The sequence below is a fragment of the Schistocerca americana genome, chromosome 4 (assembly GCF_021461395.2).
Source record: "Schistocerca americana isolate TAMUIC-IGC-003095 chromosome 4, iqSchAmer2.1, whole genome shotgun sequence".
NCBI lineage: Eukaryota > Metazoa > Arthropoda > Insecta > Orthoptera > Acrididae > Schistocerca > Schistocerca americana.
The window spans coordinates 667,354,615-667,381,259 of NC_060122.1; the positions used below are offsets into that span (position 1 = coordinate 667,354,615).

Sequence of the window (26,645 nt, forward strand, 5' to 3'; positions counted from 1 at the left end):
AGAAAAGCTGGTGCTGGTGAGAAAAATCCAGATGGCACAGGCTGTGAAATAGTCATTGAAATGAAGAATGTCATGGTGGGCGGTGTGATCAGTGACAGGGTGGTCCAGCTGTTTCTCTGCTGACAGCTTGTTGGTTGTCATGGCCACAAAGAATGCAGCATGGTGGTTGCAACTTAAGTTGTAGATGAAATGATTAGTTTCACAGGTAGCCCTGCCTTTGGTGATAGGTGATGCTTGTCACCAGACTGGAGTAGGTGGTGGTAGGAGGATGTTTGGACAGGTCTTGCATCTAGGTCTATTACAGGGATATGAGCTGTGAGGCAAGGGGCTGCGAGCAGGGACTAAGTAGGATGAACGGGGATATTGTGTAGGTTCAGTGGATGGCGGAAGGGGTAGTGGAGAGGATATTTCTAATTTCAGGGAATGACGAGAGGTAGTTGAAACCTTCACAGAGAATGTAATTCAGTTGCTCCAGTCCTGGGTGTTACTGAGTCATGAGGTGAATGCTCCTCTGTGGCCAGACAGTGTGACTTTGGGAGGTCGTGGGTGACTGGAAACATAAGGCATGGGAGATACATTTCTGTACAAGGCTGGGAGGATAAATATGGTCTGTTAAGGGCTCAGTGAGAGCCTTGGTATACTTCTAGAGCAAATGCTCATCACTACGGATGTGATGGCAGTGGGTGGCTAAGTTGTATAGTAGGGACTTCTTGGTATGGGATGGGTAGCAACTGTCAATGTGGAGCTATTGCTGGTGGTAGGAGCCACCTTTGAGGTGGAGGTCAACATTGGGGAAGGTGACTTATTGGGTTGAGTAGGACCAGGTGAAGTGAATGGGGAGAATCTGTTGAGGTTCTGGAGGAATGTGATAGGGTGTCCTCACCCTCGATCCAGATCTTAAAGATTTCATCAGTAAATCTGAACTAGGTGAAAGATTTGGGATTCTGGGTGTTTAGGAAGGATTCCTCTAGATGGGCCATGAATAGGTTGGCATAGGATAGTGCCATGCAAGTGCCCATAGCTGTACCTCTGGTTTGTTTGTAGGTAATACCTTCAAAGGAGAAGGAATTGTGAGTGAGGATATATATTTACACATGGTGACTAGGAAGGAGACATTGTTCGTCAGCTATAAGAGAGGATGTGGGGGAAGTTTGGAGGTTGTTGCAGAGGTATTGGTAGCCCAAGGCGGGATTAGGAAGTGACCAGGGTGCAGAGTTGTTTGAGGTGGTGTTATGCATGTTGCTCTAGTTCCTGGAAGGCAAGAGTTTCAGTGTGTGTGATGGGACCCAGGAATTTGGGATTGCATGGTAGGAGAATTTCATGGATGGAGAGGAGGTATTGCAAAGAGGTTTGGGCCTGATTGGTAAGGTTTTGCAGGACTATGCTGGTGAGGGCTAAGGACTGGTGAAATCTGAACAGATGGAGGTCATTGTAGAAGGAAGTTTGGCAGCCGGAGATGGATAATTTGGTGGTAAGGCCATTTGGGGGGCTTCCATGAGTCAAGTAAAAATGCAGGACCAGTATGTGGGACTGGGTTCTGGCTAGGGATAAGGAAACTTTTCTGTATTGATGCAGATGGAAGGATTAAGTATCCATGGCGGTGGGAAAAATAACTAAAAAAAATTGTAAATAACATTGAATTATGTCCAAAAAATTTCACAAAAATACACCCAAATATGTGGGAAAAGTCATGAAATGAATGCCCAGCAACAAGTTGGTCAAGTTGTTTCTTGGCCACAGTTTGTGAATGGCCATTCATGTGGACAGACAGCTTGTGGATTGTCATGCCCACTTATAGTGCAGCGCAGTGGTTGCAGCTTAGTTTGGAGATCTCATGACTGGTTTCACAGGTAGCCCTGCCTTTGATGGGGTAGGTTACATTTGGGACTGGACTGGAGTAGGTTGTGGTTGGATGGAACTGATGAAATTTTACTTTGGAAAATCACACCCTTTTGTACATTTTAGTAAAGGAAGTATTGTGTTATTAAATGGATCGATAATAATAAAATATATCTGCCACGAAATTATTTAATTTTGATAAAGTTTAATTTTGAGGGCTCTTTTCCTTTTCTTCTTCTTCTTCTTCTTCTAAAATGACTGACACAGATAATTGTCTATTTTAGTTGTTCTATTAATAATTTACTATTATTTTTCTCCCCTCCTCTTCATCAGTGATCATATTTTGTATTGATATATCTGAGATTTGTAGTAGCTTTCAATAGGATATTGTGTAGTTTCTCATTTCACACATTGAAATATATAGTTTTTTTACTGTTTTGAGTCTTGAACTTGTTTGTTAATTTTTGGTGATATTTTTTTCATTGTGTGTAGCTGACTCTAGGTATAATAATCTATAATATATTGAATATAGTCTCATTCTAAATATTCTGTTATATTTTTATGATGATGTACAGGGTGATTCAAAATGAATACCACAACTTTAAAAATGTGTATTTAATGAAAGAAACATAATATAACCTTCTGTTATACATCATTACAAAGAGTATTTAAAAAGTTTTTTTTCACTCAAAAACAAGATCAGAGATGTTCAATATGGCCCCCTCCAGACACTCGAGCAATATCAACCCGATACTCCAACTCGTTCCACACTCTCTGTAGCATATCAGGAGTAACAGTTTGGATTAGCTGCTGTTATTTCTCGTTTCAAATCATCAATGGTGGCTGGGAGAGGTGGCCGAAACACCATATCCTTAACATACCCCATAAGAAAAAATCGCAGGGGGTAAGATCAGGGCTTCTTGGAGGCCAGTGATGAAGTGCTCTGTCATGGGCTGCCTGGCGGCCGATCCATCGCCTCGGGTAGTTGACGTTCAGGTAGTTACGGTCAGATAAGTGCCAATGTGGTGGCGCTCCATCCTGCTGAAATATGAATTGTTGTGCTTCTTGTTCGAGCTGAGGGAACAGCCAATTCTCTAACATCTCCAGATACTGTAGTCCAGTTACAGTAGCACCTTCGAAGAAAAAGGGACCAAAAACTTTATTGGCTGAAATGGCACAGAAAACGTTCGCCTTAGGCGAGTCACGTTCATACTGAGTTGTTTCCCGCGGATTCTCAGTGCCCCATATACAGACATTGTGACGGTTGACTTTCCCGTTAGTGTGGAAAGTTGCTTCATCACTAAACACAATCTTTGAAACGAAAGATTCATCTGTTTCCATTTGAGCAAGGATAAAATCACAGAAATCGATTCTTTTAATCTTATCAGCTGCAGACAGTGCTTGAACCAATTTCAGACGATAAGGTTTCATAACTAACCTTTTTCGTAGGACAGCTGATTGTGGAATTTGCAGCTCTCTGCTAGCTCTGCGAGTCGATTTTCCTGGGCTGCGAACAAATGCTTGCTGGATGCGTGCTACATTTTCATCACTTGTTCTCGGCCGTCCAGAACTTTTCCCTTTGCACAAACACCCATTCTCTGTAAACTGTTTATACCAACGTTTAATACACCACCTATCAGGAGGTTTAACACCATACTTCGTTCGAAATGCACGCTGAACAACTGTCGTCGATTCACTTCTGCCGTACTCAATAACACAAAAAGCTTTCTGTTGAGCGGTTGCCATCTTAGCATCAACTGACGCTGATGCCTAGTCAACAGCACCTCAAGCGAACAAATGTACAACTAAATGAAACTTTATAGCTCCCTTAATTCGCCGAGAGATAGTGCTTAACTCTGCCTTTTGTCGTTGCAGAGTTTTAAATTCCTAAAGTTGTGGTATTCTTTTTGAATCACCCTGTATAATTAACTCTGTGTGCAAGAGACTGAAATAATGAATCTTTTCTGCTTAGTAACTTTGACACCTGTTAACTTGATACTGTTTTGCTGCACATTAAAGTGAATAAAGGATACCAGTAATATTTACGATATAATACAAGTGTTCATTTACCATTTGCTGAAACAGGAAGAACACAGACAAAATTATCACACAAAATTATCAGACACAGTAATTAAACAGTTCTAGAAGTATTACATGCTGTACTAAAATTCTGAGTCAATGTGGCTACTCTTGGAAACAAATACAGATCATTGTTGATAGAAGTTATGTGTTTTATTAGTGTATACTTTTAACTAAATAACTTTTATCCATATAAATCTAGATTTTACTGTACTAAAGAAAACCATTAAATGTAAGATCCAACAATATTCTTAAAATTGTTTGTCTGTTGACCCTATTTGTTTCACAAAGTAAGTTGATGATGTGGTTAAGGCACTGTGCCTTTATTTTCCTGTGACAGGATTGAAATTCCCATCCAGCCGTTTTGATTTAGGCTTACTGTTATTTCCATAAATCATATAAAGTGAACACTATGAAGATTCTTTTCCAAGACTGTTGTTTTTTTATTCATCTTTGTTAAATCTCATCTCATGCTCAGTATGTAATGACTTTGTCACTGATATGTGTGATCACTATGGATTCTGCCAAAAAAAATTTGTTTGAGAAAGCTATAAAATTTGCAAAGGGACAAAATGACTGGCAGTATATGCCTTCAGGAGTTGAAATTCTAAATACTACCAATATACAAATATACAAAAAAAGCTTTGCTAGTTTTTGGACAGGATGGGGAAGGCTAGAACACAGGGCTGATTAGTCAGACCCCAGAATGAGAGGGATCCAATCTCATAACAATTGCTCTCTTTGTAATGTTACAGTTTTCACTCTAGATTCTTATTGATTTGAGTCTGTCATATCCCCCACAGTCTCTGCATTGTTTGACAACATGCAGACAATGTTGTTTTTAATTTTGAAGGAAACAATTCTTTATGGTAGCTGTAAGAGGAGGGACTACAAATGTGACATCATTTTCCAACAGTATGTACTACACAGAAGAAATTTTTTTTTAGTGTCAATAAATTCCATATCTGATGTTAATGGCACATCATTTTTTTCAGGAGGAGTTGAAGCAGGAAAATAAGAAACTAGAACAAACCATAGAAAAACTAGAAAGAAAGGTATATGTGTTTTTAATAGTGTAATATCATGTTTAATTTTTCTCAGTTCTTATAGCTGTTAACTGTAAACATGTGTAAGGTTGAAAGTTACAGATTTCTCGTTCAGTGGAAATTTGTCCCTTTTACTAACAAATAATTTTTTTAGAAAGAAATACCATCCTGGTTTCAGTACTTTTCTTCTTTTTCTGCATTAACTGTAGTTCTTCACAATGTCTTTCAGTATTTTTATGAGGTTGTCACTGATTGTTATACAAGGGGCTAGTTTGTATCTTGTGTTTACTTTTCACTTTTTTCAGTTCCCATACACACTAAAAGACACAAAAATGATTTTTCCATATAGACTACCTCCTTCTGTCGTGGCTGGAGTGAAGTTATGTACTGATACTTTGGTTCAAAGTTATTCAGCAGTCTCCCACCTAACATAAACAAGAAATTGGGAATTATAACTGATTCAAAAGAACATTGAAAACATGCCTCGTTAGGTATTTCTTCTACAAATAATGTGATTACCTAAATTCAGATACTGAAAATTCCTGTTAGCTGCATGGCAAGTAACAATGTTCATTGTAAAGCAGCTTGACAAGTACTAGTTTATTGTAATGAAGTCTCAGTTGCTACGAATATAGGTAACAGTTTTCTTTGAAAAATAATACCTACGTTGCCTTATAAGACTATGCCATGTCACTGCAAACACTATCCACTATTTTGTGCTGCCCTCTTCATTTCTTGAAAATGTTGACAGTTTGTTACTTCCAATATATCTTTGACTATTTTCTTTCTTGACTTTCCCTTGTTATTCTTTCCCATAAGTATTTCCTTCCAATACTTTTTGAAACTTACTCATCTGCATAAATATTCATAATGTTTTGTTTTTCTGTGTTAGATTGTTGCTGTGAAGTTTCTTTTCTCATTAATCTCTTTCAATTTATCTTCATTGATTTTTCTTCCTGTTCATCAGGTTTTTATGAGTTTTCTGCAAAGCTGCATTTAAATCATTTCTAAGAACTTTCGTATCTATATACAAACATAATCTGGATTAATTTCTTGACAAATTATTTTCTTCTGTTCTATACTAAGTGACTTGTTCATTAGTAGTACATTGAAAGCATCTTTAGTGTTGCTGTTCTGTTTGTGATTTTCATGCTGTTTTCTGTAATTAAGGCATTTAATAATATATTTTATTACTTTCGATCTCGACACCTTCAAACTGCCATTTCATTATTATTTGGTTGTAAAATATGTCATGTGAATTGTTGCACATCATAAATGTAAAAAAAGGTATACAAAGATTGGGAAAGGCAACCACTCACGTATAGCTGATTGATCTGTGTTACATAAAATCATCTACCAGTCTTCTTCTGCTTTAAGAGGAGACATGTACCTACACAACCACACAGATACCTTAACACACACACACACACACACACACACACACACACACACGCCAGTTCCTGTGGTTACACTGACTGTTTATGGGCAATAGTTCATGCCAACTACAGAGCACTTTCCCTGCATCTGTGGCGTGTGGAGAATGCAATACCAAACTGTTCAGGAAAGAGATAGCAACAAGAATGTTCAAGTATGAGAAAGAGAGTGCACAAGATTTCGACAAGGAAACTTGATATGCTAGACTGTAGAAGTCTTGGGCCTTGGGTTACAGGGAAGGATTGGGGGATCCATATTGTACTAAATCACCAGTTGAAATCATTTTATTTTTGATGTGGAGCATTTTCACCAACTGTATGTTGAAATTTACAGTAACTGCATTTTGTGAGTAACCGGTCATGGGTGTAGACAAAACTTTTGTTGCCTTCAAAGTGTAGAATGCTACAAAGTATTTATTACATAACTAGCATACAAAATTCTATAGGCTAAGAGATTCTTGGGATTAGTTAGCAGTAGGAGGTAGAGGGTGGGTTTCAAAGATCATTCAAATAGAAATGATTAGTGTGCTGTGGGAGCCTGATTGCAACACAGATGGAGAAGGATATCTTGTTGGTTAGTTGGGTGACATTATATTACTTTGGGTGGTGTGGATAGAACTTTGATGGAGGGGGGGGGGGGGGGCATATTTTGTTTTAGGGAATAGTGTGAGGTAGATGAAGCCCTTCCATTGTACTCGGTTGTGTTTTACAGTGCCTGGGTGGTGAAAGAAGTATTAGTCAGTTACTTGTCCACAGTTATGACTGACATTTGTAGGTTTCACAGGAAGAGACAGGATGGAAAACCTGTTTCTGGACTAGCTGGTTGGATATTGTCTGTATCTAGTGGTATTCCCAATATTGTTGGTATGTTTTGCTTGGTTCTGCATTGCACTGCAGACGAAGCCTCACTGGTACCAACGCTAAGGGGGAGGGATGAGGAATGGATGGCAACTCTTAATGGAAGAACTGTCAGTGGTTGGTGCATATGAATAAAGATTTTTGAATAGCCATCTGAGAAATTGAGAGTGGTTGGTGTGTACTTGTATTCATATGGTCATGGCAATGGTGGTGAAACCTTTGCTGCAGGAAGAAGAATAACATCAGTATAGTTTTAATATGATGAATACATGTTCATTTCAAGGCCATGATGTTGAACTCACTATGAAGGAATTCGGGTAAGGAATTTGAAATCAGATTGGAGGGGAGAAATTCCTAGAAGGTTGCAAGGAGTGGGTGGGTGGAAAGGGACATAGCATCATGGTTGGAGGGAGGTTAGAACAGGTTAGAACTGTTTTTGGATAAGATTATGCATGTATCTTTAACTGTCTGAAGGCAATAGGGTGGACTGCATATAAACACGTCCATTGAAAGAAACAGGTAAATGAAGTTAGGTCATTTACTGGTCTATCATTCTTGTACCTGGGTGGGTTCTGAAGCTGAAGCATGTTGACAAGAATAAGGCTTCTGCAAGAGTCAGTTTGATTTTGGTACTAGTTAACAATAGTACTGGGAGTCTAGATATGGTGTTCAGAAACAGTGGATGTTATGGAGGTTGAAAGAAGTGATGTGGTATATGGAGGGCAAGGTGGGTGTGCAAGGGCACTGTAAGGGAACTCAATGTAAATGATAGGATCTTTGTTGCATAAACATTTGCTCAGGCAGATAAAAGAAATAAGTATCTGACATTGTCTTCTCTGATGCTGATGGGCAGCAGAGATAGTTAATTGTTCTGAGTTTGGTTGGTATCATTATGTAGGATCTGCATGAGCAATCACCTATCAACAGTCACTGTCATTGCGGTACAGATGGTAGTATGTGAGTGTCTATTTGTTAGTATGTATTATATTGTTTATTTATGCTTAAAAGTGACCTGTTTCTATGCACCAAATAGCAGTCTTTTAGCAGCATTTCATATCTCTTACCAAAGCTGAAGAGTTAGTACGAATATGTGAAGTATGAAATTACAATTAAACCAGTACTGCTGTCAGCATGATTAATTTATTCTTGGCTCATAGTCTGATGTCCCTCTATTTAATAAGCACATACTTTTTGTCATTCATTCCATAGTTTAACAGTTTTCCTGTTCCTCCGTAGTAACTATGAGAGTATGTGAAACATTTTTAAATCTGGTACTTATTGCTCTAGGTCTCTGAAATACAAAACTCGCTTGATGAAACTGAAGAGAAATACGAAAAGATTGAAGAAAATAACAGAAAGTTTCAGTATGAAGTTAGTCTTATGTCGGTAAGCACTGATTCTCTCTATGCATTTTTTCTGAGTTAGAGAAATGTTCATTGATAATATTTAATTAATTGTTCATTACAGCAACTGAAGGAAATATCAGACCAGAACAATATAGTGTTGGCAGCTGAGATTAAGAATTTAAATGCAGAGATTAACAAACTTCAGAACCAATTACAGAGAAAAGATTCAGAGGTAAGTGAAGTGTCTGCCTTAGAATATTTGCTTAATTTACTTAAAGTTTTATCCAACATTAACTAAAAAAATTATATGTTATGTCTTATCTAAAATATACATTCTAAGAGGAATTATCTGAATGGGATGGAAATCAGTAGATGTGATGTAAATGTAGGCACAAACAAATGATTACAATTTCAGAAAAATTGCATGATTATTCAAGAGAAAGAGCTTCACAAATTGAGCAGGTCAGTAACCTGTTGCTCAACCTCTGGTCCTCATGGTCCTCATGTTATTTGGCTTGGCATTGATTGACAGAAATGTTGGATGTCCTCCTGAGGGATATTGTGCCAAATTCTTTGCAATTGGTGCATTAGGTCATCAAAATCCTTACCATCATGCTGCAAATGTTCTCGATTAGGGAGAGATACAGCAACCTTGTTGGCCAAAGTAGAGTTCGGCAAGTATGAAGACAAACAGTAGAAAATCTTGCTGTGTGTATGCAGGCAGTATCTTGCCGATGATGTAGATGTAGAGATGGTTATGCAGAGGCTGACTGTGTGTGGGGTACACACACAAGTTTTCTGGTTTGAGTGGCTCTCCATCCAGTACAGGTAATGGTAGCTTAGGAAAATCAGAAGTATCAGTGTAAGTTTCAAAGAAATTCCTTCCAAAAGTGGGAGTATTAAAATCATAACGAGTAACTACTGAAGCATTTGCAGCAAAGTGCCAGAGCTTGAAGTGCTCCTAAAAAGCACTGAAGCCCACATAATTCTATGCAAATAAAGCTGGTTGAAATCTGAAGTTGGCAGTAGTGAGATCTTTGGGGAAAATTTAATCATTTACTCAAAGGATATGGAAGTGGGAAATGGAGGTAGTGTAATTGTTGCAATAGACAAGGAACTCAAATCCACTGAGATAGAAATTGCAGCTGCATGTGAGATCATTTGGGCATGATTCAGTGTCAAAGATGGGCATAAAATTATAGTAGGACACTTCTGTTGACCACCAGACTCACCTCCTGATGTAACCAAAACTTTTAGAGAAAACCTCTGTTCACTTGTTTGTAAGTTCTCTAATCATTCTGTAGTCACTGGAGGAAACTTTATGCCACTACACAGTCACTTGGGATAGTTATTGTTTTGTTAGTGGTGGGCATGACAAGACATCCCATGAAACACTATTAAATGCCTTCTCTGCAAACCACCTAGAACAGGTAGTTCAGAACCCCACTCATGATGAAAATATATTAAATCTAATGGCAACAAACAGATATGACCTCTCTGAGGATTTATATATTGAAACTGGTATCAGTGATCTTGAGGCAGTTATAGGAACAATGAACACCAAAGTACAAAGGGCAACCAAAACGAGTAGAAAGATTTATATGTTTAGAAAACTAGACAAAAAGCAGTAGTGTTGTATCACAATAATGAGCTTGAAACTTTAAGCTCAGGACATTGGCATGAAGGAGAACTAGGGCTCAAGTTTGAAAGAGTGGTTGACCATGCACTGAAAAGATATGAATCCAGTAGAACAGTTCATAATGGGAGGGACCCTCCATGGTACATAGTCTATGTAAAAAACTTCTATGTAAAAAACTTCTAGAGAAACAGAGACTCCTGCATAATAAGAACAAAACAAAGCATAGAGAGATGCTGAATGAAATGCATTTGGCAATCAGCACAGAAATGAACAAAGTCTTCTATGAGTACAGTAACAGAGTACTGTGAAGAGATCTTTCACAAAACTCAAAGAAATTCTGTTGTATGTAAATGCTGTTGGTGGCAACATAGTTACTGTCCATTCACTGATGGACAAAACAGGAGCTGAAACTGATATTAGCAAAGCAAAAGCAGAAATACCTAACTCTGTTCTCAAATGTTTCTTTTCAAAGGAAAGCCCAGGAGTATTGCCCTTATTTTATCCCTATACTACTGAAAAGATGAGTAAAGTAGATATTAGCATCACTGGCATTGAGAAACAGCTGAAATGGTTAAAACTGAACTAAGTCCCAGGGGAATCTCTATCAGATTATATGCCAGTTTACAGCTGAATTATCCCCTCTTTTAACTATAATCTGTGCTACATCCCCTCAAGTGAAAACCCATACCTGATAGCTGGAAGAAAGGGAAGAAAGCACAGGTCAAACCTTTCTGCATGAAGCGTAGCAGAAGTGATCCACAGAGCTACTGACCAGTATTGCTGACATCCATTTGTTGTAGAATAGTACAGCATGCCCTGAGCTCAATCATAATGAGGTATCTCAAACAGAGAACCCTCCTTCAAGTGAACCAGCATGGATTTTGAAGATATAGACCGTGTCAAACCCAACTTGCACTTCTCTCACATGACATCCCGAAAGCCATCGACCTAAGAATTGGTAGATGCAGTACTTTTCTGTTTATGAAAAGGATTTTACTCAGTAACAAACCTACAGTTTTTATCAAAAATATGATATTGTCATATATTTAAAAACAAAGATGATGTGACTTACCATACGAAAGCGCTGGCAGGTCGATAGAAACACAAACAGACACATACATACATGCAAAATTCAAGCTTTCGCAACAAATTGTTGCCTCATCAGGAAAGAGGGAAGGAGAGGGAAAGACGAAAGGAAGTGGGTTTTAAGGGAGAGGGTAAGGTGTCATTCCAATCCCGGGAGTGGAAAGACTCTCATCAGGAAAGAGGGAAGGAGAGGGAAAGATGAAAGGAAGTGGGTTTTAAGGGAGAGGGTAAGGAGTCATCCCAGTCCCGGGAGCGGAAAGACTTTCCACTCCCGGGATTGGAATGACTCCTTACCCTCTCCCTTAAAACCCACTTCCTTTCGTCTTTCCCTCTCCTTCCCTCTTTCCTGATGAGGCAACAGTTTGTTGCGAAAGCTTGAATTTTGTGTGTATGTATGTGTCTGTTTGTGTTTCTATCAACCTGCCAGCGCTTTCGTATGGTAAGTCACATCATCTTTGTTTTTATATATATTTTTCCCGTGTGGAATGTTTCCCTCTATTATATTGATATGATATTGTCACCTATATGAAGAAGTTTATGACTAGATTGAGGAATTCTTGGTAGGGAGGACACAGCATGGTATCTTGGATGAAGAGTAATCAACAGGTGTACCCCGGGGAAGAGTGTTGGTCCCTTGCTGTTCGTATTACAAACTCGATGTCCAAGGAGGAATAGATATTATTCAGGGATATGACAGGAACTATCATTCAAAACAAAAACATCTGTTAGATATGGACTCTACAAAGCATAAATTAAGAGCTATGAGCACTTCTTCATCTTTGATATCATGAACCAAATCTCTTCAACTGCAAGCTCTTTGCTTTCCATATATTGGTACAGAATAGTTTGGACCAAAACAAGAAACAATGGTCTAGTAAGCATGGGCTTTAAAATGCCTACCTTAAGAGCTATGAACACCTGTTCACTAGAAGAGATGAGTTTCACAGTAGAGAGTTTGAACAAGTGCTCACAGCTCTTAAGGTATGTGCTTTGGAATCCACCATTACTGGACATTATTTTCTTGTTTTAGTCCATAATATCATGTCTCAAAGTATGAAAAGCAAAGACATTGCAGTAGAAGATATTTATTTCATAGTATTGAAAATGACGAAGTGCTCATAGTTCTTAGGTATGGATTTTAGAGCCCGTGTTTACTAGACTTTTTGCTTTGAATCATCATTTCTCTCATACTCCTGAGTGTTGACCATTCCTCCTGGGACTACCTATAGTAATAACCTTGCAGATAATATTAACAGTAACCTCAAACTTTTCACAGATGGTGGTGTGGTCTGTACTGAAGTACAGTTTGGACAAAGTTGCACAACTGTTCAGTAAGGCCCTGGTAAGATTTCAAAGTGCCGCAAAGACTGCCAACTTGCTTCACACACACACACACACACACACACACATACACACACACACACATTCATGTAAATGCAACTCTCACACATGTGACCACCGTCTCTGGCTTACTGGTTTTATTATTACCTGTCTGCAACACATCATTTCCACCATATGGTGAGTAACAATATATTCTTTTCATAATATTGTCATTATTCCATCCATAATATTGTACAAACATGAACACAGTGAGTCATCACTGAAACTGGTGAACTCATACAAATACCTGGGTGTAACGAATAGTAGAGACATGAAATAGAATGATCACAAAGGCTCAGGCATGAGTAAAGCAGGTAGCAGGCTTTGGGTTTTTGGTAGAATACTAGGGAAATGCAATTTGTCTACAAAGGAGACTGCTTAAATATTACTCATGTGGTCCATTCTGGTATACTGCTTAAGTGTGTGGGACTCATACCCAGACTAAAGGGGGATACTGAATGTGTACAGAGAAGGACATCAGGAATGGTCACATGTTTGTTTGAACCATGGGAGAGTGTCATAGAGATATTTAAAGAACTGAACTGCTAGGCTCTTGGAAACTGACTGAAACTATCCTGAGAAAGTCTACTCAGAAAGTTTCAAGAACCGTCTTTAAGTGATCACTCGAGGAATATACTACAATGCAGTTCATATTGCTCACTTAGGGATAATGAAGATAAGATTAGATTAATTACAGCAAGCACAGAGGTATTTAAATAATTGTTCTTCCCATGCTCCATATGTGAATGACACACAGGAAGTCCAAGTAACAGGTATGGAAACAGGAATGGAAACCAGTAAAGGGAAATTACAAAATGTTTAATTATTGAAAGAATGGTAGTTCAGTGACACAATGTATTAGGTGATACCTGAAGTGTAGCGTAGCAGTTGAAACTACAATTACAATAGAAATGAGATAAAAATTGCAGAATACTGTGATGCAGCAGTTGGTTTTCAAAGTTCATTGACATTTAAAAAATAATTTTCAAATGGGAATAAAAAATAAAAAGGGAAGAAATGAAGCTAGTAAATGGAAAGGAGACAATTAATGAAAAAGAAGAGGAATGTAAAATAAATTATTGCAGGCTGACAAAGAGACATGGAAAATGCAGGACTTTAGTAGGTAGAAACAGTACAGGAACTATTAAGATGTGATCTTTCTTAATGGTCCTTACTCAAGCAATGGCTCAATATGAAAACTCTCTACATGCTTTCTACTATCTAATAATCTGTACACCAGTGCATTATAAACTGATATTGATTATCAACGATAAGCTTTATAAATAGTGCCTTAAACACACCCTAAGTGTAAGAGCTCAAAACACCTTGAACTTCAGGGAGTTTATTGGTGCTCCACTTTGCACATTGAATTGATAAAAATTAATTTTTGCTGCAGTTGCCGTTGCTATTACCCAACCAAACAGTAAACACATGGATGTTCAAATTTTTGTAGCAGCTTCATATGCAGTTAAGTACAATGATATGTACCAATGAAAACCAACCGAAATGATTTTTCTTGGAAAGATGGTCAGTCAATTGACTGCATTTCACTTTGTGTTAATATCTGCCATGCAAAAAGGAAAACAGTTAAAATCACAAAGCAAAATAAAGTCAGATGTTACTCATCTACAGGAGGCTGTAACTACCAAACTCAAATAGAAACACACCCATTTTTAGAATCTCTTGAGTTTTAGGCTGAAACTGTCATATGGGCCCCAACAGGGGAAATTTTACAATAAAATAAATGTACAAAAATAAGCTGTACATTAAGTATGCACAACATCTATCCCTATTATTTTCAGTGGATTCAACATTGTTCAAGAAGGAGATGAAGGCAGACAATTACAATTTTGTTGCTGGCTAATTGTAATGTACCAAATAATCCCATTAATACCAAAGCTGCTTTCATTGTTGACATTCACAACTCAATTTAGTGATCTGACAAAAACTCACGTGTTTCTGGAGAAATATTTTCAAGAACACTTCTCTGTAAATGCGTGGTATGATGTGATAAATAATCAATTGATTACACCTCTTGTATTATCACATCTTATAGGTCCTCATTATCTGCACTTTTCTTGAAAATCAGCTTCCAGCATTATTAGAATGAAGATTTCTTTGGCTGGAAGGTTTGGTATGTTCTTTCAGCATAATGGAGCCTGTACATACTAATCATCAGGTGACACATCATATCAGCTGGATATTTCCCAGATGATGAGGTGTAAAGGGCAAGGTGGTGCTATCCATTTCTTCTTGTACCACTATTAACAATAACACAATATTTTTTGCCTTAACATTAACTGAATTATCCATTGGTGCTTGGTAGAACATGGTAATAATATTAACTAGGAAAACACTTCTGAATGTTCTGCAAAATCATATTTATTTGGTCATGAACCAGCTTTCAGCTTCTTAGAACATCTTCAGGTGACTACCAAACATCACGAACAAAGATAAAAACAATGTGTGTGACTTACAGAGGTATTATTTGTATAGAAGATATGAAAATTATGTAGAGTGTTTATGTAGGGAAAAAAAATGTTACATTTCTTGTCACATAGAAACGATTACATTTACAAAAAAGAAGGGTGGTGACAAATTTTTATGTGGAGATGCATTTAACAGCTGATGAGAAATAAGATGAATTTACAGTCCAAATTTAGTATTTGTAATGAAAACTTAATTTAACAAAGGGGAAAAAAGAAATCGAGTATGATCATTTAATAGTAAGCTGGCATTCTGTGTCATGTGTTTATTGATTTCCAGTAGGCTCACATTTTTGCTTTTCATAACAAAAAAATGAAACTTCACTTTTACATCATACAAATGCTTTTCTGTTACAAGATGACCAGTGAAGGTCATATGTTTCTTCCTTAAACTCCACCTTCTCTCATGTTGAGATACTTTAATTGCCACAACTCTTCCTGACGGATATATATATATTCTTTTCATGCTACTTACATGTGATTTTATACACACCACTCTGTGCCAAGGGCTGCAGACTTGTGTTAGTTTGTTGGCCAATTTCAGGATAACTGTGCTGGGAGACAGCCCAACATAAAGAGTATGAATCAGCATGAAATTTATGTAATGTAAGATAATTACTATATGGGATTCTGGATACAGATTGTAATATACATAATATACGGTTCCCAAGTTGTCTATATACACATATATTTTACCATAAAGACTGATACACATGAACACTGCATGAAGTACAAAGGCAGACTGAATTAAACATGGCGGCTAGTCAGAGCAGTTAATATTCCAAAGACTGTAATTTGTGTGATCAATGTGACCTATCGACACCACACAGAACCCCCCGCCCCCCCCCCCCCCCCCACCCCTCCCACTGCAGTACGGAGTATGACCTATCAGAAGACATGAGGGGAGGTTGTGTGGGTGTCAGCATCAGCGAGAGTGGTGAGAGGTGGCAGGCGCACGACCAGAAGCTCCATCTCTGTCGGCTTGGTGTGCGAAGGTGCGGAGGGCGGCCGCTGGTCCAACTCATAATCCAAAAACCAGTGGGGGGGAATGATGCATCGGCCAACTCGGGATTAGCAGTGTGGGAGAGGATGCGGCGTGTGAGCGTACCTTCCCCGAATGCATACTGAGCCATCCAAAGAAATGAAAGCTTGAACACATGATGGGTCACACTCTTGTGGGAGGGACAAACTGTGCACTATCTTCATGTTGAGTTCCTCGGTGAGGGTCAGGTCTGTGCTGTCGGTGAGCAGTACAAGCACATGATTATCTAACACCATAATTGACACATCATCGATAAAATCAGGTGGCATGTTGCAGCACAGAACGAAGGACGGGGCATCCGTGTCTCTAGTACCAGATGTGTCTTCAAAAACTTTGAATGTGGATGATGATGACATGTCTGAGGAACCCGCGAACTGCGGTGGTGAATCATTGGATGGAGAAAACCCAATCGTAGGTTGAACAGACTTGTTAGCAGGTTCGTCAAAAGAACATGTGCTTGGGCAGTCCAAATGGGACAGCAGAGGGGTGTCAGAGTCTACAAAGGCAAGCTTGAGCCTGTGTAAAGAAATGGTTTACGGGTGAACTTTTGTCATAATGTTGAACATCGTCATGCCCCTCCAGAATACTTCAAAGGGGCTGGGGTAAGTGGGTTGTAAGGATTGTCTGACAGAGTCATCCCTGACGTGTGAGCTAGAGCTGACTGTGGTTGGCACATAAGTGTCAGGTGGGGAATGGCTGACAGGTGGGTGTAACTGGGTGTTTCTAAAGTGTGCACGCATCCTTCCGATAAAGTCTAGGAAGGAAGGGGAATCCCCAGGATCTTGGGGAAGAATTAGTTTCCCAGGTAAAATCGGGTTCTCACAAAAAACGAATTCGGAGATTGTCCCATGTAAATCTGGTTTAAATGTAGAACGTAGGCCCAGCAATAACCAAGGAAGTGCCTCGGACCAGAGACAGTCATGGCACCTGAGTGCAGTTTTAAGGGTGCGGTACCATCGTTCCACCAATGCATTGCTTTGTGGGTGTTAGGCTGTCATATGGATCTTTTTAATACTGAAAAGATCACAGAGAATTGTAAAAAGTGCAGATTTGAACTGTTGACCCTGGTCAGTTGTGATGGTGGATGGACAGCCAAACCTAGTGATGCAAGAAGAAATGAATCCTTTGGCCACAGTTTCTGCTGTGATGTTGGTTAAGGGGACAGCTTCCACCCAATGAGACATTCTGTCTATTGTGGACAAGATATACCTATGGCCCTCCGACGGAGGCAGGGGACCGATAAGGTCGATATGTACATGACAGAAATGTCCCGTAGGGATGTCAAACTTGCCAAGGGGTGGAGAGGTGTGACGTCCTATTTTATTTTGTTGACAGGAACTGCATCTGCGTGCCCATGTTTGACAGTCCCGTTTCACATCTATCCACACAAAATGCTCGGTGGCGAGGCGAGTGGTGGCTTGGACACCAGGGTGGGCGAGATTATGCAAGGCATTGAAAACCTGTTGGCACAGCGTGGCTGAGAGCAAAGGCTGCAGAATGCCCATAGAAGAGTCACACCACACTTCATCTGAAATGCTAGGGAACTTAGCCTTGGTAAACACGAGCAAAGACTGCGGATCTGTTAGCAGACCATGAGTGTCCTTGTCTGAAGCCTGTAGAGTGGTGAGGTCAGATAAATCGATGATACTTGAAACAACATTGATCTGCTAGAGGAAATCAGCAGGGATGTTCCCCGTGCCGTTGATGTAGCGTACGTCTGTAGTAAATTGAGAGACCAGGTCGAAGTGGCAGAAGCGTCAGGGGGTGGATCCTCTGGCGGGTTGTAGAAGGCATCTGCCAGCGGTTTGTGATCAGTAAGAATGAAGAAAGGATGACCCTAGATGTCAGTGCAGAAATGTTTGATGGCCTCGTACACCACCAGAAGCTCTCTATCAAAAGCAGAATATTTCTTCTATACTTAAGACAATTTTTAGGGAGAAGAAATGCAGGGGTGAAACTGTGTCACCTTTGATCTGTTGTAATATGGCCCCGACCGTGATGTCGCTGGCATCCGTAGTGATGAACAAATCAGCAGACAGATTGGGGTGGGCGAGTATGACTGCATGGGCTAAAGCTGTTTTAAGAGCCCTGAAAGCCTCTAGCATGGGTTCAGTCCAACGGACTGGTTTAATGTCCAAAGTTTGTTTACTGGAGAGCAAGTCCATCAGCAGGGCCTGCACAGCAGCAGCAGAAGGATGATGGCGGCTGTAGTAATTTATATTACCTAGGAAACGTCTGAGTTCTTTGTACGTAGCTGGGGGTGGCAATGATGTGACAGCCTGCACGCGGGGTTTGGAAGGCTGTATGACGCAATTGGAATTTTTCTTTGTTGACCTCGACACCATATGATGCCAAAGTCTGGAGGACCTGGGATAAATGAACTTCATGGTCTTCAGTCGATTTGCTGAAAATGAGTATGTCATCCAGGTATGTGAAGCAGAACTCAAATCATCGTAAGATTGAGTCAATGAAAAGTTGCCACATTTGTGCCATATTCTTTAAACCGAATGGCATGAAGTTGTACTGGAACAAACTGAGCGGCATGATGACTGCAGTCTTTGGGATGTCTTCTGGTGCTGCGGGAATCTGGTGATAAGCACGTTTGCAGTCAATCACACTGAAGATTGTGGCACCCGATAACGTATGGGTGAAATCATTTATGTTAGGCATGGGGTAATTATCCATGACAGTGCGAGGGTGGAACACTTGCAAACTACACTACTGCCCATTAAAATTGCTACACAAAGAAGAAATGCAGATGATAAACGGGTATTCATTGGACAAATATATTATACTTGAACTGACATGTGATTACATTTTCACGTAATTTGGGTGCATAGAGCCTGAGAAATCAGTACCCAGAACAACCACCTCTGGCCGTAATAATGGCCTCGATATGCCTGGGCATTGAGTCAAACAGAGCTTGGATGGCGTGTACAGGTACAGCTGCCCAAGCAGCTTCAACACGATACCACAGTTCATCAAGAGTAGTGACTGGTGTATTGTGATCAGCCAGTTGCTCGGCCACCATTGACTAGACGTTTTCAATTGGTGGGAGATCTGGAGAATATGCTGGCCAGGGCAGCAGTCGAACATTTTCTGTATCCAGAAAGGCCTGTACAGGACCTGCAACATGCGGTCATGCATTATCCTGCTGAAATGTAGGGTTTTGCAGGGATCGAATCAAGGATAGAGCCAGAGGTCGTAACACATCTGAAATGTAACGTCCACTATTCAAAGTGCCGTCAATGCAAACAAGAGGTGACCGAGACGTGTAACCAGTGGCACCCCATACCATCATGCCAGGTGATATGCCAGTATGGCGATGACGAATATGTGCGAATACACCGCAATGTTGCCAAACACAGATGCAACCATCATGATGCTGTAAACAGAACCTGGATTCATCTGAAAAAATGACGTTTTGCCATTCGTGCACCCAGGTTTGTCGTTGAGTACACCATCACAGGCGCTCCTGTCTGTGATGCAGCATCAAGGGTAACCACAGCCATGGTCTCCGAGCTGATAGTCCATGCTGCTGCAAACATTGTCGAACTATTCGTGCAGATGGTTGTTGTCTTGCAAACATCCCCATCTGTTGACTCAGGGATAGAGATGTGGCTGTACGATCCATTATAGCGATGAGGATAAGATGCCTGTCATCTCGACTGCTAGTGATACGAGGCCATTGGGATCCACCACGGCGTCCCGTATTACCCTCCTGAACCCACTGATCCCATATTCTGCTAACAGTCATTGGATCTCGACTAATGCGAGCAGCAATGTTGCGATACAATAAACCGCAATCGCAATAGGCTACAATCTGACCTTTATCAAAGTCAGAAACATGATGGTACGCATTTTACACAAGGCGTCACAACAACGTTTCACCAGGCAACACCGGTCAACTGCTGTTGGAAATTTTCCTCATGTCAGCACATTGTAGGTGTCGCCACCAGTGCCAACCTTGTGTGAATGGTCTGAAAAGCTAATCATTTGCATATCACAGCATCTTCTTCCTGTTGGTTAAATTTTGTGTCTGTAGCACGTCATCTTTGTGGTGTAGCAATTTTAATGGCCACTGGTGTAAATCTCATGTTGTGGCGGAAACAGAACGAAGAGTATGGGTGCCGGAGCATGGGATCTGAGTTTTAGATGGTTGGTGTAACACTGAACACTGGACTACATTCGGGGAGAGCTTGTAATGGGACAAAAAATGCATACCAAAAATTGGTTCATCAATGTCAGTGATGTAGAAGGTCCACGGGAAATACAGAGAAGGGGGTAGGTGCAACATCACTCTCACAGAACCGACAGTTTGTAATGTTGACAGCTCATAGGAGTGACTTCGTCAGTGAAAAGTCAGTAGGAGCCAACGATCAAGGTATGATAGACATGTCAGCACCAGTGTCAATTAGGTAGACAAACTGTGATGAAATGTCTGTGACGCATAAATGACTGCTTGGCCGAGGGGGCGAGTGGATGGAGTGCAATGTTAGGGGACGCCTGTGAAGTTCGCCGCAGGACTCAGCGTCACTTAGTTCCTGTGGTTGGCATTTGGGTGTTGGCAAGGTAACATGCACTTCTTGGCCTCAGCCCCAAAAATCTTGTGGTACCAACAGTATGGATGAGCCATATGTGGCGGTGGCGAAGACTGTGATGGTGGGGGAGGCTTGTCCTCGTTGATCTGTTCAGGGACGTGAACTGGGACGTATGGAGTGTGGGCCAGTCTTGAGTGTTCGGAAAGAGGAGAGAGTGAACGAATACTGCCTGGCAGTGTAGAAGGCATGGAAGCAGAACGGGCCCTGCCCCTGCCTGCAGACGGCCGATAAACAGGAGGTGTAGTGTGACACAGTGATGGAGGATGAGCTGGGTGTTTCTGGCACAGGAGCACATACACTTGATCTGCAATGTGTAGGCAAGAAACAATAGACTCAAAAGAGTGTGACAGTAGGTGTATCTGTAGGTTGGTAGTTAACTTGGCAGACCATACCACCCACAGAGTGATGTCTGGCATCGTGTGTTCACTCACGGGTATCCTGAGGCAGTGCCAAAGTTGTGATGGCGTGCAGTCTCCCAGGTGCTCATTGTACAGAATCTTGATTATCAATTCCTGTGGCAAGCTGGCAAGTCAGTACAATATTGTTTTCTTGGCAAACCCGTACTTCGACGGTGGTGGAGGCGAAAGTAGGAGATCACAAATTTAAATCTGATTGATCGTGAAGGTGTGTGACCAAACATAGGAACTTGGAGTTGTCATCAGTCACTTGTGGACAAGAGGTGCTCCACCAGTGCAAACAATGAAACTGGATTGTCCTCGTATAGGGGAGGTAGTTTGGGTAGGTGGCCTGGAGGTGGAGATGAAGGTGGCTTGGACGTGTCTTGGAAGGCCTGGGGTCCCGCTGCAGATGAGTTCATGCCGGGATCCGGCATCACCAGAGTGGAAATGTTACTAGCACACATGTTCGGAACAATGGCTGGTTGTAATGTCTCTGAAGAAGCCCAAAAATATGACATGGCAGGCATGGTCGGTACCGTGGGAGTGAACAGACGAGTGGCGTGTAATGAGGGCCTGTAAACTGGACCGGTAATTGCAGGAACAGCACTGACATTGTCCAACTCAGAAATGTCTTGGAAGCCTGGTGCGTCAGACACAGATGGTACTGCGATAGGAGCGAGCAGTTCTATGGATGGAATTGAGGCCACCTGTGGGTGAGGGGAGTTGGGGAGGGGGGGGGGGGGTTGGCTTGGAGCATAAAGAGGCAACAACAAGAGTTTTCTGTGCACACTGGCCACTCACCCTTCATGGTAGGACCATTAAACACTGGTGAAACCTTTTGGTGGTCGCACTGTCATAGTACAACATTGCTGGGTGAAGAGGCTACGTTGGGTGCAAACTTGGCCACTGATCCAGTGGTTTGTTCTGGCGAACTGGATGCATAAAAATGTCTGTTAGTGATTTGTGAGGAAGGCGAGGCTGGTGAGCTTGGTAATAGTTGACAGCATGTGCATTTTGCTCAAATGGTGGTGTTGCACATGGCACTACTGTAACTGACATTGTGGTGCATAGAGGATAAAAGCACATGTGCGAATTTTGGTCCCTTTGAACTTTGTACAAGTGATCGCTCGTCACAATATTTAGTAGATCGTCCACTTCACTTTTCAATTGTTGTTGTGCATAATCTGGCAAAACAATGCCTGAGTCCATTGTTTGAGGTAACTGCATAACACTCGGTTGTTGTGGAGTTGCTAAGGTAGAGATTATCCTTGTCGAAGATCATAGATCATTGTCCGTTAGCTGCGAAATAACCGATGGTGGAGGGTTGTGTTGGCCTGGTCGTAAGAGCTGGGCCTCGTAATCTTCGTACAGAATGTTCAATGATGTAGCCATGGTGTCGGATGTGAAACCTGTTGATTCTGTATGACTCACACGGAAGTCGCGGAAGATGTAGAACTTTTTGTCCAAGGTCACCAATATGCTGTATACGGATTGTAATACACATAATAAACAGTTCCCAAGTTTTCTATATACACATATATTTTACCATAAAGACTGATACACATGAATACTGCATGAAGTACAAAGGCAGATTGAATTAAACATGGTGGCTAATCAGTGCAGTTAATATTCTGAAGATTGTAATTTGTGTGGTCGATGTGACCTATCGATGCCACAACTACTTGCAGTACTAGAATTAAAGCACGGATTCTCATTGAACTAAATTGATCCCATGAACAGTCTTCCTCTCAGCATAAGAAAAATACAATGAAACGTACAAATACTGAAGGCACAAAAATGAATAATATATCTAGGATAATTTTTCTTACTCAGTCAACATAGATTTTTAGACTGTCTGAGTCTAATTTTCTGTTGTTGCCAATCATACAGTCCATCCACTGAATCTTGATGATTAGCAAGTATATATTTTAAGATCTCATTGTAGGATGGAAGAAATTCCTGTCTTTTCTTATGATTGCAGGCAAAAATCATTATTGTGAAGGAATACTGACATATTAAATAGACATATTCTCATGGCTATAATAACTATACATTTTCTTGCATTTTTATACACACATTGTTGATGCATGAGTAAAAATTATGCGTCCTTTTTATGCGAGATCTTAAAAATAAGCACTCTTAAGTGAAATTGAAACAGAAGTTGTTAAAAAATTGAATATTCTCCGGAGATTGCTCTTCTGTTACAGAGATGATTTTAGAAGCCTATCTTTGCCATGTTCTGTGGCAATGTACAAATATCTTATTACTAATGAGGAAAAGAAAATATTCATATAAATTAATAATGAGAAAAAAATAATAAAAAATAAAAAGGTATGATATTGGGAGATAGTTGTTTAGGTATTACTCAATTGCCCCCCACTGTGCACTGATACTGTATGGAGGTGTACAGTGTTAGGCAGTTTCATATGATTAACCAGTTGCTGTCTATTATTGATGTGGGGGGGGGGGGCAAAACTCTTTATTTCTTGGTCTTTTAGATAGACTTATGTTATGTTAAATGGAGATGTCAGCTTTACCTTATTATATCCACATAAACTAACACAAATAATTAAAAGGAAAACAGGGGCACAGATCTCAAATACTGTGCATATTCAACATTTGGTTTAGTAAAGTCTCTTTCATCATTGCACACACACGTGTGGCAAGTAGTTGGTGGCCTGGAACTGGGACCTTAATGGTTTCACCCTTGCTGAATACTTTTAACTCATGCATGTCCATGTGAAACAGCAAAGTCGTCGTGTGTTGCACCATGGATTCCTCCACAAATATTTGTTCATTTCTTGTAAATGGTATGTGTGCTTGTGGTGATTGTGGTGCTGTGATAGAAGACCTCCAATTTTACGGCCTAGGATCCATTATTTACCCATCCTAGTGTGCTTATTCAGTGGAGAGGAAATCCATTGATGAACAGCTGCCAGAAAGCTAAGTTCCTTATAAAACATTTCTCCATTTATTCAGAGTTGAGTGTAGTTTAGTAAAAATTTTTGCAGGTTTACACAAGCATACTAAGCATCCATTCTTAAAACAAATCGTTACTTTCATAGTTACAATTTTAACACATTTTTATATTACATGTTATTGCTGACATTCCACTCACACTTACTTCATATTAGGTTTGTGTAAGACCTTTTTATTTTTTCTTGCAATATCAGTTGATATGAATGTTTTCTTTTCCAAATTGGTAATGAGAAATTGGTATATCACCACAGAAGATGGCAAAGGTGGATTTTAAAATAATCTCTGTAACAAATGAGAAATGTCAGAAGAATATTCAATTTTTTTACAGCTTTTGTTTCATTCATGTAATTTTTACTGGTGTGTCAAATGATATGTGTGATAATAAAAAAATCATAACTTTTGCCTGCAATTGTAGGAAGAGACAGTAATTTTTCCCAATGCACAAAAGTCTAAAAAATATATATATGCTAATCATCAAGATTTAATGAATGGAGTGTATGATCAGCAACAGCAGAAAATTAGAGGTAGTCAAAGAACATCAGTTTAACTTAATAGTGACTTCTTCTTCTTCTTCTTCTTCAAAGATGGATCACTTAGGATCACGTGTAATCAACATTTGTTCGCCTTCCTTTTTGCCCAGTATTCCTTCATATGCAACGAATGGGCTAGTATGTCAATTAGGTTTTTTCTCTTCTTCCTCAAAACCCTGTGTGTTTGTGATTTTTCTGATTTCATTTCTGTGATATAGATTTGGAGATCCTAATTCTCTCACGTCTTTCTCTGTCTGTTTGTACCAATTCGGTCTTGTAGTTTTGTTCTTTAAAAATGTATGGATTTTGTGCGTTAACCTGTTTGAGTCCATTCTTTCTAAATGCTCTGTGAATTGGATTCTTCTCATGCGTATTGTGTCTATTATTTTGGAGATATTTTTATATATTTCTGCATTGGGTTTTGTATAATGCACACCATCTTTAGTTCTTGGTCCTAGGATTTTCCTCATTATTCTACATTCTTTCACTTCTAATTCCCCTTTTAGTGTTCTGTGTTGAAGATTTAGTGTCTCAGATGTGTAGAGAGCTTCGGGTTTAATTACTGTTGTGTAGTGTCGTATTTTGCAGTTCCACAAGAGCATCTTTTTGCTGTAAACGTTTTTAGTTAACTAAAATGCCATCTCTTTTTTCTGAGCTCTTGATCTGACAGAATTCTTTTCATTACAATTTTCTGCAATCCATTCACCTAAATATTTAAATTCTTTTACTCGAGAGATGTAGTTATTACCAATTTTGAGATCAGAAGGTGCATCTTTGATGTCAGTCATAAATTTTGTTTCTTCAAATGAAATTTCTAATCCTATTTTTGCTGCCTGCTCTTGTAATAATTCTAGCTGTTTCTGTGCATCAGTAATGTCTTGGACGATCAGTGCTATGTCGTCAGCAATTGCTAAACAGTCTAATTCTATGCCCTTACATTTCGGTCCCAGTCTGTGTGCTGGTGCACGTGCTTTTCTCCATTCTTAAACAACTTTATCAAGAGCACAATTCATGAGCACTGGGGACAGTCCGTCCCCTTTTCGTACTCCTGTGTCTATTTTAAATTCTGTGCTCAATTCTCCATAAATTTTACTTTGGATTTGGTCTCCGTGAGTGTTTCTTTTATGATGTTTGTTGCCTTTTGATCTAGTCCGAATTCTGCTAACACTTCAAAGACGGATTCTCGGTCTATACTGTCATACGCTTTTTTAAAGTCGACAAATGTGATGACATAACTTTTGTTTGAAGTACTATGCAAATATTTCATCAATTTTTTCAAGTTAAGGATTTGTTCTACTCATGATCAACCTTTTCTGAATCCACCTTGGTATTCACCTATTTTCGAATCCTGCTGAGGTTCTGCTTAGTTTAGTAGGGCTTTTGTATGTTATTGACAATAAAGAGATTCCACGATAATTGTTGCGGTCTGTTTTACTTCCTGTTTTGTACAGAGGATGTATGATTGCTGTCTTCCAATCTGTGGGGATGTTTTCAGTTTTTCAGATTTCATCTACAATTTCTTTTAGTTTTGCAGTAAGATTTTCTCCTGCATTTTTCCATAATTCTGCAGTGATTTGGTCTTCTCTTGATGCTTTGTTACTTTTCATTGACTGAATTATCTCTTTAATCTCCTGTAAACTTGGTGGCTTTGAGTCTAGGTTTCATTGTGTAAGATGGATTTAAAATTTTTCTGCAGGCTTTCCACAATTCAGTAATTTAGAAAAGTATTTTGCAAGAATTTCACAGTTTTTGGTGTTGGTATGGGCAAGTTCTCCATGTTCATTTTTGAATTGGAATGATGGAGGAGAGTACTTTGTTAATTTTTGTTTGAATACTCTGTAGAAATTACGGGAATTGTTTTTCTTGAAATCATGTTCTATGTCTTGCAATGTTTTGTCTTCAT

At 39.8% G+C, this 26,645-nt stretch overlaps 1 protein-coding gene across 3 annotated transcripts in view; it reads left to right on the forward strand.

The window, feature by feature from the left end:
• The window catches only part of LOC124612937 (synaptonemal complex protein 1-like), a 500,344-nt gene that overhangs the window by 385,259 nt on the left and 88,440 nt on the right, over window positions 1–26,645 (forward strand). For all 3 annotated transcript variants that reach the window (XM_047141436.1, XM_047141437.1, XM_047141438.1), the window contains 4 exons: window positions 4,914–4,973; window positions 8,543–8,641; window positions 8,723–8,833; window positions 12,603–12,668. In XM_047141436.1, coding sequence (XP_046997392.1) covers window positions 4,914–4,973; window positions 8,543–8,641; window positions 8,723–8,833; window positions 12,603–12,668 — 336 coding nt within the window. The remainder of the gene's footprint in view (window positions 1–4,913; window positions 4,974–8,542; window positions 8,642–8,722; window positions 8,834–12,602; window positions 12,669–26,645) is intronic.